Source organism: Anabrus simplex, chromosome 1, assembly GCF_040414725.1.
Source record: "Anabrus simplex isolate iqAnaSimp1 chromosome 1, ASM4041472v1, whole genome shotgun sequence".
NCBI classification, from domain to species: domain Eukaryota; kingdom Metazoa; phylum Arthropoda; class Insecta; order Orthoptera; family Tettigoniidae; genus Anabrus; species Anabrus simplex.
Genome location: NC_090265.1, coordinates 1136994633 through 1137010660, shown reverse-complemented (window position 1 = coordinate 1137010660; position 16028 = coordinate 1136994633). Strand labels below are relative to the sequence as shown.

The 16028-nt window shown below is 37.7% G+C and overlaps 1 protein-coding gene across 1 annotated transcript in view; it reads right to left on the bottom strand.

Moving 5' to 3' along the window:
• Positions 1-259: 259 nt before the first annotated feature.
• Positions 260-16028, bottom strand: part of SCOT (Succinyl-CoA:3-ketoacid CoA transferase) — a 140929-nt gene continuing 125160 nt past the window's right edge. Inside the window, exon 10 of the mRNA XM_067137372.2 lies at positions 260-3797. Within this exon, the coding sequence (XP_066993473.1) occupies positions 3636-3797 (162 nt within the window). The 3' untranslated portion in view covers positions 260-3635. The remainder of the gene's footprint in view (positions 3798-16028) is intronic.

Genomic DNA, 16028 nt, shown 5'->3' with positions numbered 1-16028 from the left:
TGATCTCATTTTCAGCCCTAGAGGCTCTTCAATTTCTAAGGAATCATCTTTATAACTAGCAATAATGTCTTTGTCAAATTTTCCAAATTTTTCTAAATTTATAATGTAATGTGTTTACAGATTCATATACTGTAGTAAGACACTTGTGTATGGTATACTTTGTACTGTGGCAACCAATAAATTGGGAAGTATGAATAAATAAATTATTAAATAAATAAATAAATAAATAAATAAATAAATAAATAAATAAATAAATAAATAAATAAATAAATAAACAATAACATGATTTATTCAATAAATGATAAAAACATATCAGTCCTAAGTGGTAACATTCATTTGACTCACCCTTACATTTTATGCAGAATTGAGTGTTTTTTCAAAACTCGATAAATGCAAAAAAATTTGGAATGGAGTTATGCATTCTAATGTTATCAATTTGACCTTGCTCACCATCCTGTGCAATCATCCTTTGCATAAGTCGATATTTGCCGTGTATAGAAGTGGTTGAAATCACTAGATTTTTGCAGAAGTCAATATATGCTCTCGGAAAGTTAAAGCAAAACTCGATAAATGCAGTTAACTATTAATCATGTGGCATTCTCATGGATAATCGGAAGTGTTATTCTGTGGAACAATAAAACGCCGGACTCCTTTATTGAAAGGATGTATTCTTGGAACTGCATGCCACATGTCCCGTGATTAACCCTCATTGTCGTTGACAAAATGAAACTCACTCCTTGAGAAGTTCCTGTATGAGGAACTATTTCACTCTACAACAGTATGAATAATGAATGTGAAGATTCTGAAACTGGCATGCCAGTTCAGGAATGTGTCGGTGGAAGAAAGTCTAGATACAACAAGAGAGTACCTGGAAAGCTGGCTAGAACTAAAAGCAAACCTAATATAAAATGCATTCATGGACTCAAAGACTCACCCGCAAGTACAGAAACTAAAAGGATGAAACAATTCAAAGCTGTTGAACTCTGCTATGAAGATAACACAGAATTCTATAATCATGTGACTTCTTTACACAAGATCGATCAAGAAAAGTTTCTATTGAAGTATATCCACATTTCCACACCTCAGCGCAGGGTAGTGAACATTGAAAGTGCTAGGAAGAAGAAAACTGTTTCTGTGAAGTACAGCATTAGGAAGAAAACTGGTGAAATAATACTTGTCTGTGCTGCAACTTTTCAAGGAATTTCTGGCATGTCAAAGGACAGATTATCTTATCTGGCTAGTAGGTTTCATCATACTGGGAAGTTACCTAAGGAAAATCGACGTGGTGACAGAACAGGCAAGGAACACAAGGACATAATGGTTGCCATTAAGAATCACATCAAAAGGTATAAATGCAGAGAGAGCCATCATGGCAGGGGAAAGTCTAAGGGAGGATATTTACAGTCATATCTCTCAGTCAATAAGATGTGGAAGACATTTTGTGAAGAAAGGATAAGTTCTGGATTGAAACTGTGCTCGCTGTCAAAATACAAGTATATGTTCTGTAAGTGTTTCAATCTTTGAAACTGTGCTCGCTGTCAAAATACAAGTATATATTCTGTAAGTGTTTCAATCTGTCATTCAAAACTACTTACACTGATACATGCTCCACTTGTAAAATTAGTATGATGAAAATAAAGACAGAAACATGCCTAGAGAAGAAGAATGTACTGAGGACAAGTTATAGATTGCATAAACTTCGTGCAAAGCAGTTTTATCAAATAATGAAAGAAGAAAACCCAGGTGTCATCAAGATATGTTTTGACATGCAACAGAATCAATCAATCAATTCCAAAGTTATCAGTGAGTGAAGTTTTCTATGCTAGACAAGTGCGGTTATACAATCTCTGCATCATGATTCACTCAAAGAAGCAGAGAAAGGAAGACATTTTTCTATACTTGTCAACAAACAGAATCCTCAAGAGGTTGCAACCAAGTTGCTTCGGCTTTATTGGACTTTCTTTTTAACCTAGAAAAGAAGCTGCACAAAGATGGCCCTACCACAATACATTTATTCTCAGACTCTTGTAGCAGTTAAAACAAAAACAGTGTTATCCTGGCCACACTTGCTGCTTTCTTGGAAAAAAAAAAAGCATGTTATTCTATGTTGCATATTCTATGTTTCTTCCCTATTTGGGGACACAGCTACATGGCTCCAGACAGAGTGTTCGGTAGAATTGAGAAATCTTACAGAAGACAGGAAAACATACTGTCTCCCAAACAATACTATGATATCTTAGAGAAGCACGGCACCCTTAAAATTCTGAGCAGGGACTGGGAAATCAAAGATATGAAAGAGAGTGCGCAGAAGATACTACGAACTAGGTTGCCATTTAAAATTAATAGTCAACGTGTTATCACAGATAATAAGAGACATAAGAAAGTCTCCGTATCAGTACAGGATACCTACTTCGCATACCCAGTGGAAGTAGAAGTTCTGAAAATGAAATCCAGCCATGAAACATGCTCTGTTTTACCAAAGAAAAGAAGAAGGATGTTCAAGCTCTGCTGAAGTTTTTTGAAATACCGGATGATGCTGTGGATTTCTAACAGAGTTGTGTTAGAAGACAAGTAACAGCCTTCTGATGGCTATGTGTTTTGATGAGTTCTTAAATATTAATTGAGTAGATTAATTTAATTAAACTTGTGTGATATTAATGTGTTCATTCATTACAATGGGATTGAAAATAAAGGTTAATACCTTATTTTGTTTTATGTTACATTGCTTGATGCTAAATATATTGGAATCTAATAATATTATGCAATCTTACAATACCAAGTAGCCTATGTTATAAAATGTATGACAATGGAGCTCAAAAATCAATAAATATTCAAAAAATATTATTCACAAAGTAACAGAAATAAAAATAAGTAAATAATTCCATAAACAAAAGTATATCATTCATTTAGAGTATTAATGTAAAGTGTCCTTTTACCAGTATATTTGCATACATCGACTTTTGAAAAATCTTGAGAAAATTATCTTCTAATCTTACCTCATCCACCTTAAGTTTCTACTAGTTCTATTCAGGTACCGTGTTTGTCTCTATTGGAACTAATATCGACGAAAATTTGAAATGTTTCATGCATATGCTTCTAAGTGAAAAAAAAAAAAAAAAAAAAAAAAAAAAATTGATGTTTGCTGCAAATGTCAAGTTTTGAAAAAACGCTCCTCAATTAAGGGATCTCAGCAATATCTAGAGAATAAAGGAAGGGGCTGAAGCCTAGGCATATCTACTCCTAATGTAATATTTCATATTTAATCAACAAAGGAGCTCTTGTGAGCTACTGCTTATAGATATATCTTTACAGCTCATCAAGCTCAGTAATTCTCAGAAAAGGTACTTTCTTTAATTGTCACTCTAGGTGGCAAGAAGAGGAATAGTATGAAGTGATATTTCCATGTCAGACTAATTCAAATTTTTGGAAATTAAATCTTAGCTCCTGCGGCTCCATTCACAGAGGCAATCATCAATGCAAAGGGAAAGACTGCCCAAATGCACTACAGAGGGATGGGAGCAATATGTTCAAGTCTGTCACAGTCTATATCATACACTCTCTTTAAATCTCTTTGATGAGCAGGTATTATTCAGTCTAATGTGCTCGAAAGTAAAGTTTTCCCTGATTCAGTTGAATTAACATACATCCTCTCGATGCAACTTCACCCGACCCATCGGTTTCAGTTCCGGTGAAACTTCAAAATCACAGCCAGTGCTAGATATGATATCAGGTACTGTCACACCATCTGCAACCTCCACCAGAGTGAGTCCTTTCTCTGCATCCACTTCAAAAACACCCTGTAAACAAATTACAATGCTGAATTACAATGATAATAATCAACTTAAAAGCTCTATAGTATTATACATTGCTAGCAAAGCAAAAAACAAAGAACTCTTATTTTTAACTGTACGAGCTGAAAATTTAAACTTGAGATCCTTGCTCTCCAGATGGATGTATTTATCAGCTCTTCTAGATAATCGACACACAAGAATACCAGATTCAACTCTTTTAACCTGTTAGGACTTGCACGTGGGTATTTTTTACCCGGGGCAAACTTAATTGTGAATAATTCTTGGTGTAACGAGTATTCTGTCTTCCACCCCGTGCTACTTTACCAATGGACTCTCGCATGCTGTCCCGATTACTTGCAATTTTTGTACCACTAGCGTTGCTCGAACTGTTGACTGTTGCACTCTGATGTAAGTCTTGGTAATTTTTACCCAGCGCGCGTGCTTGCATAAGTTTACAGTGAGATCTAATATTCTCGTGGACCCTTGGGAGTTTCACAATGGACAAACTAACCGATAAGGATATCGGTGAATTACTTGGTGGCGAAAAGGAGATGAAGTTGTTGGTGAAAGTGACAATTCAGATATATAAAATGATCAATGGCTACACCAAATGTAATACTCTTCCGGCGTACTTCCCTATACGCGTTCCTCCCTGCCCAACACGCAACCAGCGCACTCATGTGTCCCGTCCGCACCTAACCTTACAACAACGCTCTATCTTCCACCGTCTGCCTACTCTTGGTAACTTACTACCCAATATAGACATATTCACACCTTTCGCATCCTTAAAAAAAAATTAAAAGATTCCTTTGAAGTCCTCTCCAGGTTTCCATTTTCTTTCGTCCATCCAACCCTCGACCTTTCATCTTCCTAATTTTATAACCAACACTTGCCAGTTATTGTTGTCATTGTTGTAACATTTTTATTGTTAATACATATTGTTGTTTATACCAAACACAGTAGAGATAATACGTGACAGTCTGCGATATATCGAGGGACAACGATTAGAGCTGTCTAATGGAGTGACCTGGAGTTACTGACAAACTCATTCCGTTTCACAAATTTGGTCAAGCTTACATCATACAATATGTTCCAAGGAAAGGGAAAGTGGTATTAGTTGCCTCCACTATGCACCGTGACAATATAGATCCTGACATCGGAGATAAGAAGAAAGCTGTTATAATGACATTTTATAATAAAACCAAGAGTGGAGTGGACAGTGTTAATGGGTTATGTGGGTTATACACGGTGTCCAGAAAGTACTTCCGCTGGCCATCGACTATATTTTTTAACCCGTAGAGTGGGGCTCGCTTCAGGTGACGCGGGCGGAGCGAGCCTGCCGATGGGTATGAGCCATGTGAAGCGCGGAAAGTTTTTATATTTTATCTCTGTTACGAAACAAGTGGTAGGTTTGAAACTTTCTCCATGTTCCGAGAGGTGCTGCTGTCTGACAGATTTTTTTTCACTTTCGTGTATCTAAGCAGTTCTCGTCTGGGAATCCCTTTGTTATCTGCTACATACAGTAGCTGCGTAGCACAAGAACAACCTATGTGGTGCTTGGCTATTGCTGGTGCGAGAAGCTCAGTCAGTGTGCTGCGTGGAGCATAGTATTGCGTGTCTCAGTGATTGTTTTAAGCTCTCATAAGTTGTTTTGTTGGTATATAAATATCTCTTGTGATTTATTGTTTTAATTCTGCATGTTGCGAACATGTCCAAAAGATTTGTAGATCTTCCGAGTGATAATATACGGGATATTCTCAAACTCAGTGAGGAAGATAGTTGCAGTGATTCTAGTTTACAGTGGTGGAAATATTTATTGCATCACCTTTTATAATTGACCATTTTTGTTATAATCATTGAATAACTGAGCTCAATTGGCCTGATTTCTCTCTATTTCTATCAGAAATGAATATGTGCAATATTTTTTTATCAATTTAATTTTATTCTTAATTTTTGTTTTTATAAAACCGCTTGTTTTTTATCATTTGACACTTTCTTGAAAAATGGATTTAAGTGGATATGTGTGCTATTCTGTTTGCTCTTCTAAAAAATGAATAATAATTTTGAAAGAAACACTGCATATTAATGTTGTAACATCACACTGATCAATTTTAATGCTTGTAAAAGCACAGTTGCCGCATATAAATGCACTGTTGCCATTTAATACTTTGTTGTTCCACCGCACACCTTAATCACCGCTTGGCATCATGAAGGCACTGAATGAATTAACTTTTTCATGTAATCCTCACTCAGTACATGAAACCACTCATGCACGAGGGTCTCCAACAGTTCCCATTTATTCCGTGGCTTGTTTTTGGTGACAACATTTCCCATAACCTTCCAACAGTTTTCAATAGGATTGAGATCAGGGCAGTTTCCAGGCCACTCTAACACTTGAACCGAGTTTTGTCTAAGGAAGGATTTTACCTGAAATGTAGAAATATGTGATAATAACCACGAACGTCATCTGGTTCGTGTTTGGTACAAATATTAATCATAGGACTCACCTTCAAAGCTCTGTGGCAAGGAGTGGAGTCATCCTGAAAAAAACATCTCCAGACTGGTCTCTCATTGTTGGCATAAGCTTCCTTTCAAGGATGCTTATGTAGGCATCTGCGCTGACAGTGCTATTTATAAAGTTCATATGACTTACCCCGTGATTGGAAATGCACCCCCAGACATCTGTCCTTGTGGGTGTTTGACTGTATGTTTATACATAGTGGCAAAATGTCTTCACCTTTACCTTGACGCACAAACACTTTTCCATCTGAGCCATGCAGATTCAAGTTGGACTCGTCTGAAAAGATTACTCTGTTCCACATCTTTGATGTTCATGTCGCATGTGCGTTTGCACATTTTAGCCGCGGTTGTCGCCTTGTCTTGGTCAATAAAAGCTTCTTTCTAGGACGACAGGCTGAGAGTTCAGCTTCCAGTAGTCTATTTTCTACAGTTCTACTGCTTAATGAGATGTCATTCATTTCTTTCCAGTCTCACTTTAGTTCAGCTGATGACAGGTGACGATCCTTGAGTGAATGCCTTTTCAATACCATGTCCTGTTTCATAGCAGACGCCCTTTTTCGAGCTCTTCCTTTCTCATGATCAACATTTCCTTTTTCCCTGTATTTTTCACTATCCTCGAAATCGTAGACTGAATAAAACCTGTCTTAGAGGCTATCTCTAGACCAACAGATGAATAAGCAAGTATAGCAGCTTTCTTTCCTGGCGTTAATTCAACCGATCTACCCACTTCCCGCTGCAAAGTCCAATCTCAAAATGACCGTATAAACACTGGCTTCATTGTAAATACAACAACAACAACAACAACAACAACAACAAAGGGTTGTGTATTGTTGGAATATATAGGAGAAGAAGTCAGACTTTCAACAATGTTTAACAATAATAGGACTGGTATAAACTGAAAGCAAACAGTTGAAAAGGACAAAAAGATAAAGTAATTCATGCTGATGCAATAAATATTTCCACCACTGTAGATAGTGGATAGGTGCCGAGTTCGAGTTCTGACGAGAGCAGCGAATCAGAAAGTGAGAGCGTTTTGTCTCCTACTCTGCCTAGTGACTGGGATGTAAGGAGATGTAGTCCGGCCCCGCGGTGTAGGGGACAACGCGGTCCACCTGTCACCCGGAGGCCCCGGGTTCGATTCCCGGCTGGGTCAGGGGTTTTTAATGGTAAATTATTAATATCCCTGGCCTGGGGACTAGGTGTTTGTGTCATCCTTAATGTTCCTTTCCTTATATTCAACACTTTACACTTCCGCCATTACAAACACGCAGGTTCATAACATATGGTGCAAGCAGGGGCAAAAGATCTTTCGAGGTCGACGCCTCGAACAAATAGTATTTATATTGAAAAAAGGACAACCTGATTTCCAGCTACATACCAAAGTGGAATTCAGGGTGAACTTTTAAATAAAAAAGAACCGGACGTAATATTTGAGCATTTCATTGATGATGAACTGTGCAAACTTATTGCAGAGCAAACTAATCTGTACAGTCAGCAATCAATACAAGCTAGTATACGAACAGCTAAAATGAAAAGAAGCAGCAGAGAGAGGGATTGGGGTTGTACTAACAAGAAATAAAACTTTTATTTGGGATATTTTTTCTTCAGGGTATAATTCAAAAGCTGAAGCTATCTTCTTATTTTTCGTAATAGATTGTTTGCTACGCCTGTGTTTTACGAGACCATGTCTGAGAAACATTTTTTCCTTCTTCTGAAATTTTTACATTTCTCCGATAATGAGGTTTACAATTGGCAAGTATCCCCAAAACTCTACAAAGTGAAGCCAGTTTTAGACATTCTTGTATCAAAATTTAAAATTTCCTATTTGCCAGATGATCGTCTATCTATTGACGAAAGTTTACTCCTATGGAAAGGTCGCTTGGGGTGGAAAATGTACATTCCAGAGCCTTGCCAATTCGATCAGTGAGACCCGCACCCACTAGCTTGTCAACTCGATTCTAGGGAAGGCATTTTCCAGATTTCAATCCAGCCTCAAAATCAAGACTGCATGCAAATAAGACATGCGTAGTTTGTGTGGCGAAAGGCCAGCAGCGGGACACTCGGTATTGTTGTGTAGTATGCAATGTTGCTTTGTGCCCCTCTCTGCTTCAGGCTTTACCATAAAGCTGAAGTATGAGCATTGCAAATATGCCAGTGAGTCTCAGAAATTGTGAGCATAAGGTGATTTCATCAGCGGCCTTGAACATGTTGTATTTATGACATTCATTTTTGTGCTTGTGTTTCATGCCCTCATGTTGTTGGCATTATGTCATTGTCACTTTGGTATTCCACTAACAATTTTAAATGAACCATTTTAATTAGAAAACTTTTAACGGAATAAGTTTTAGTCTCTGACAAAATAGTTTATGGTTTAATCATTGACAGTGTTTCCATTAACATGTTTGTACAATGGTATAATTTTTCACATTTTTATGTACTGAATTTTAGTAACTGGCTACAATTTTAACTTCCATATTAATATAAGGTGTACTCTTGAAGATTGTTTTTAGGCTGAAGATGCCCTAAATTGAGGGCGAAAAATGGATTAAAGAACACCTTTATTATTTTTGAACTGTAAGTTTTCAATACGGACCAAAAATGAGATTTATAACATGTAATTCCTTAAGCAGTGGCGATGATGTTAGAAGTTGGAGCTTATTGTGAAGGTCTTTCATTACAGCAGTCTCGTCTAATACTAGAGTGTCCCTGAAGGTAGTTCCAAGGTAACGAAATTATTTGCAGTCTCCGATTAAGTCAATGGTATAGTCTTCCTCCACGGATAGTGACCCTTGCTTCAATTCACCTCGAATTACACATATCTCTGGACACTTCTGTGGATTGATATCACAACCTATTTCTTCAAACCTCCTGCAGGATAGTCAAATAAGATCTAAGGGGGCTTCTTTGTTCTTCCTGATGATGACGGTGTTGTTGGCAAAGCCCATTACAGTTATAGATGGTAGTTCGGGTGACAGAGATGCCCCGTAATGCAGCAAGAGACCATCTTCGCTTAGCTCGTCTAGATATGATCTACGAATAGGTTATAGAGGGCTGGTGATAATGAAGATCCTTGCATTACACCTCTCTTTATGAGGATAGGTTTTGTTCTATCCCTCTGTATTTCGTTTGAGTGACGTTCCCAGTCTGAAGGTTGGAAATTACGTCCCTGAGTTTTGAAGGTATTCCTTCGGACTGTAGAGTTTCTAGAAGGTGGCTGTGGCCAATATTGTCAAATGCTTTTCGAATGTCCAAGAAAATTACCATGATGTCTTCTTTCCTCTGTTTAGCATTTTTAACAATGCACCGAGAATGGTGGAAGTATTTATAATGGTGCCTGGAGTTGAACAGAATACTCGCTGGTGTTCATTATAGTGGATGTACTCACGTAGGCGACTGTCAAGTACTCTTTCTATTACTCTTCTAATGACTGAACAGATAATGATGGGTCGCCATTTCGATACGGCCTTCGGATCGCCTTTCTTATATAGCAAAATTGTTCATGCTTTCGGGAATTTCACCAGTTTGTAGCATTCTGGTTGATATTTTTGTGATGATAGCCTGTACGTCGTCGTCTTTAAGGGCTCTCATCAAAACGCGATGTGGGCCCGGTGCTGTATCCACTGTGATATGATGGACGGCAGCAGTAATTTCCTCCTTTGACACTGCAGGCACGAACATTTCATTAATTTCCACACGCTCCGCTTCAGTGATTTTTGAAGGGTAAATTTCCCTTTCGTGTAAATTTTCATGGGAAAATATATCGGAAAAGGAGCTATGGATGTTTCCAAGGTCGATTTTACATACCTCGGACTTGTTTTCCCGCCCACCTCACTGCCTTCCGTCTCTGATTGTAGAACTGGTATTGGGCCAGTTCGTAGTTATATTTGTTTAGTCTTTTTTCGCAGGCACATTTGTCTGCACACTGTGGATTTGACGAGTGACTGTGGTGTTTTTCGTTACGAGCTAGACGGCGTTTCTTCCTAGCTTAATCGATGTGAAGAGGAATGATAGAAAATCTTGAACCAATTTATTATAGCCATGATCGTCGTTGAATTGTTCAAATTATGATTTCCAAATGCGAATGTCTTGTTTGTACTTTAGAGATGAATTACCTGATATACCCCCGTCGTCGCTATGATTGAGATCTTCGCTAGGGACTGGACCGGATGTATCTGTTTGAGATACTTTGGCTGTGTGATTCTGAAGCAATCTTTCACGATGTTGGTCGGGATGAGAGCAACTGATATGGACACGGTCCTCTCACCAGGAAATACTGGCTACAGTATTGACATTTGACTTCCCGAGGCTCTTGTCAATTGTTTTTTTTTTTTTTTTTTTTCCATACGAATTTGCATTCCCGGTTTCCTGGGTATCAAGGCGTTCGTTAGGTGTTAATACAGAATGTTCTTCGGTTGCGTAAGACACGATGTGCGTGCTTGATGTCACGCTGTGATCGGGATTGCACACCTTAAGTGTACAGAAATTCCTCATCTCATTTCCCCTTCATATGTATTATTTATGTCTCCGTGTTTATGCGGTTCTTGTAAATGGGGCGATGATAAAGATGAGTTGAGATCTTCCAACCCTACATTTGGGTCAGGTGTAGGAGTCGAAGAGGTCGTATTTACAAGTGATTCACAATATTCTTCTGGGTGGGCTTTGATAATATGAATTTTAAGTCCTTTGTACTGTTTACCACAATAGTGACAAGGAATTTTTCTGGTCACAAGTGATATCAGTTATATTGATGGTTATATATAAAAGAACTCAGGATGAAATTAAAGGTCTGGGAACTAATGATGTGTCTATGAGCGTTGTGGGTAGTGAGAGGTTATGTATTGCTTTATGGTTAGATGTCATTTATATATCAAACTAGCTGTTACCCACGGCTTCGCTCGCGAGGATTTCGTAAGCTGATAAAAGTAATTGTTTCTCGGTACTGCACTAAGACATTTTCTGAAAATCCCTAAAGTATAAAAACTCACCGAAAAATTGTATTTCATTTACCCCAGAACCTCTTTGTAAACCACATCTGTCGCATTGCTTTTTGGGGCTAAGATGCCCAGGCTACTGGCAGAACTAAATCTGGAACATGCGACATGGAACTTTAGATGCAAGAAACAGTCCTCCTTTAAGTTGTAAAAGAAGAGTTTATTTCTAAAGGAGATTCCAAATAGCAAATTTCATGTCTGTAACATTTTAGTTTTTGAGATATAAGTATCCTCATAAAGAGAATTCAACTCCTTCACTTATTTTCCATCTCCAGCTTAAGTTGATTATCCGAAAACAAAAAGTATGCGTTTATTTTTAAAGGGTATTACAAATACCAATTTTCACATCTGTAACATGTTAAGTATATGAGATATACTGCAGATATACTCATTTTAAAAACTGCTCCACTCCTTGGCTGAGGCCTTCGGTTCACAGGGTTCCGGGTTAGATTCTGGGCTGGATCGGGGATTTTAATCACGTGTGATTAATTCTTCTGCTTCGGGGACAGGTTGTTTGTGTTTGTCCCAACACACTCATCTTCATACTCACACACCACATTACCAACCATAACAAGAACACGCAATAGTAATCACATCCCTACACATAGAGTTGGCGTCAGGAAGGGCGTCCAACCATAAAACAGGGTCAAATCCACATGTGGGACACAGTTCGCACCCACGACCTCACAAGTGTGGGAAAAGCAGTATAAGAAGATACTCGTTTTAAAAATTCACCCGCTTTTCTATTATTTCACCCCTTTAAGTGGATTTAAAAAAAGTGTGTTCATTTATTTTTGAAGGAGATTCCAAATACCAATTTTCATGTCTGTAACATGTTAGGTTTTTGTGATATATTGCAGATCGTTTCGCTGCTGTAGAATACTGGAGCTGACGTTGCCATGGTTATGGCAGTTCATTTCTTTATCCAATTCCCAGAGCAGGGTGCCAATATCTCCAGAACGGTTGGTTCTAGGACCTTAAAACATAGTTTTCGGGCCCAGGGCTTACCAACTTTTGTTTTTTGCGTCAAGGAGATTAAAATGACTGTCATCCTTGTATAACAAATTTGATTTTGCCTATATTAGCCTATTATTTTTATATTTTTATATCTCCCCCCCTGAATCCTTTTGAAATTCAAATACAGCCCATGTTACTCATTGGCAATGTAGCTTTCTATAGGTGAAGTAATTTTTAAAATTGGTTCAGTAGTTTTTCAGTCTATCTGTTACAAACAAATATACAAATCTTTCCTCTTTATAATATTAGTATAGATGGAAATTCGGGGTGGGTATTATTTGTGTCAGGGCTGGCACAGTACTCCTGACAAACTGAAATCTGGAAGTTGGTATTTTTCTGCCCCCTCTGTTGGCAAATCTGTTCCCGCCAAAATATAGAAGCGTGTCATGTATATATCGCGTCAGTTCAAGTAAAATCAAACACTTAGGATGGCTAGTTTGAGTTCTCATTATAGGTCATTTATGGCTAAAGAAAAGCTCCATATTACTGAAGAGATCGGAGCAAGTGGTAATCGCACTGAAGGAAGTATGATGTGGACAAAAGTTTCATATGCGATTGGAGGAATATAAGCTTCATCTTGAACAGACAAGTCAGACAAGTAACTGCCATGCATTTTGTGTTCGATAATAATAAGTGTGTGATGTGCAATGGAACTAAAGACGGAAATAATGATAGTCTTAATGCTTGTTATGCATGCGTATGTAAGAATATGTTTGGTAGCGAAGTGACGGATCCGGCAGACAATCTCGTTTCCGATAACCTCACTTCGGACTCCTCGTATTCGAGGTTCAGGATAAGATCTCTGGAACTTTAATTATCATCTAAAGATGAAGTAATCAAAATGTTATCCACTGATCTAGAAAATGCACTACTCGAGTTGAAGAACCTAAAATAAAATAATGTTGAAATGCCGAGACAATGCGAAAGTTATTTTGATGAGGCTAAGTCGAAGAATTTTAGGCATACCCAGAAACATTTAAAGATACTGTAAGTAACAATTTAGTGACACAAAACAGTTTTCAAGTATTAGAATCAAATTATCAAGAGGTAAACATAGAATGTGACTCAGTCGCAGTGTCAAAAAGACAGAGAAAATCCCGTCGGCAACCGAAACAGAAACAAGCTTGTACAGTAATAGTGGCAAACTCATTGATAAGAAATGTTGGACCCCGAAATTGAAGAGGGCATTGGGTACTGCTATCCAGGCATACGAGTGGGTGAACTTGCAGAACATGTGAACAGTGATAGTATTAAAAGAAAATCCTGACGCCTTGATTTTTCACATTGATCTTTACAATTTGTCAACACCCAGTGACATAATGGTCGAGACTGATTCTAGATGACAGAACGGTTAATGCAGCTACCACCCTTAACAACTTAAACAAGGTAGATTCTAATATAAAATTCACATTAGAATCAGAGTCCAACAACTCAATTAACTTTTTAGACCTTACAATTAAGAGACTTCCTTCCTTCTTTAGAATACAATATCTACAGAAAACCAACCCAAACAGCGACTACTATCAGAAGAGACTCCACACACCCACACGCACATAAATGCGCCACTTACTACAGTATGGTAGACCGTGCACTAAAAATACCGTTATCCAATGAAAACCTAAAGAAGGAATTGAACACCATTCGTGCCATCGCTAAATACAACGGTTATAACACCTCATTCATAGAACGCATTATCAACAAATCTAAACATAGACTAAAGACAACATTAACCAAAGAAAAACCCAACCCTGCCCTATTCGCCACCTTTACCTTCAACGAAAACATACACAGTGTAACTAACGTCTTCAAGAAACATAATATTAAAATTTCGTACAGAACCAGCAATAGAAAGATATAGTTCACAATTCCAAGTCGATAAACAGATCCGACATTCACGCAAAGTCAGGTGTTTACCGTTTTGCAAGAAATGTTTTTCCTCATACATCGGACAGACCGGGCGAAGCTTCAAAGTTAGATACTTACAACATGTCAACGCCATCAGATATAATAGATTTTCTGCAATAGGCCAACACATATATGATTCAAAGCATAATTTTTCTACCATAGAATAAGACCTAGAAATTCTCAAAAACAAACAAAGGCCCTTTACTCGACGTTACGGAGAACTGTTTCATTCACCTAGACCAATTTTAATCCTAATCTAAACCTGAACGAAATTTCAGAAAAATCCAATATCCTTTTCGACTTCCTAATCAAAGTCTTTAGAGGTATCAAAATCACGGGAGGAAAATTGATCTTTCACGCTCTCCACAGCACTTTTCCACGTCCCACACCACTACCACTCTGCCCTCCTGACCCGCCTTGAACTCTGCCTCCCTACCCTTTCCTCTCCCATTCCCCCTTTCCCCCCCTTCCCCTTTCCACCCCTCTCACTCTACCTTCGCACTCATTCAACTTAGTCACACCCATCTCACTTGTCCACAACTCTTCTCACACTACACACACAGCACGCTGAACAAGGCGAGTCTCATTCTATCATCCTTGGCCGCAATCCCAATTTAGATTTCCATTTCACTAACTTAGTTTTTCTTTCCTTTCTTTTAAGATTCACCACCCTTATTGAGCTGAGACAACTTTAAAGATCAACCTTATTCAATCGCTTAACATCAGGTGTCCCAGCCTTAGACAAAAACCTTTTGATGGTCTCGCCAACCTCACATAACATCGGACCCGGACTTGTGTGTCTCCATTGAATAACAACAGAAGAGTGGACAATTTTACTACATCGTTTTATTATCACATTCAGACTTTTATTTTTAATCATCAGATCAATTTTATTGCACAATACTCACCTATCTCATTAGAGTATAACGCTTTTATGTGTCATATTATATCATATTTTACTCATTTTTCTTTTAGCCCTTAAGGAGAAAAGCAGTCTTATTTGTAGTTTGCAAGAATTATTTATACAACTTTTGTAATATGTACTTTGCCCACTTGTGATTTTTTGGCTGATGATGATGCAATAAGCGTCGAAACCGGTACTAATAATAAATAATATGTTGTGAACATCTTGTACAACACATTTTGTATTAAAAAGGTTGAACCTTCCTTAATTCTAATTGTGAATCTCAGTTCAATACGGGAAAATGAAGTTTTTAACTTATAACTTAATTGGTTAATTCCAATAGCACGGGGGCTGGGTGTATGTGTTGTCTTCATAATCATTTCATCCTCATCACGACGCGCTGGTTGCCTACAGGAGTCAAATTGAAAGACCTGCACCTGGCGAGCTGAACCCTTCCTGGGATATCTCGGCACTAAAAGCCATACGACATTTCATTTCATTTCATTTCATTTCCTCAAGAGTCTCACCTTGTGCCCTTACTTTTTACTCTGTACATAAATGACATTAAAGATATACTTAAGAATCCTGAATTGCTCTTGTTTGCTAACTATGCAAACATTTTAATGCAAATTAATTGTCCACTTGATTGTTTAAAACTTCAAGAAGATTTATATCATCTGGAAAAGTACTGTATTCGAAATGGGTTGAAACAATCATGAAAAATGTAAAATAATAGTTTTTTTTTAGAAACAAGAACATATCATTTCAGTACAAATTTAGTAATAACAACATTCTAATTCCAGTTTCACAAATAATGACATTTGTGTTTTATTCAGTTATAACCTATCATTTAATGAACATATTGAAAATATTTGTAAGAAATGATTACAAAGACTGGGT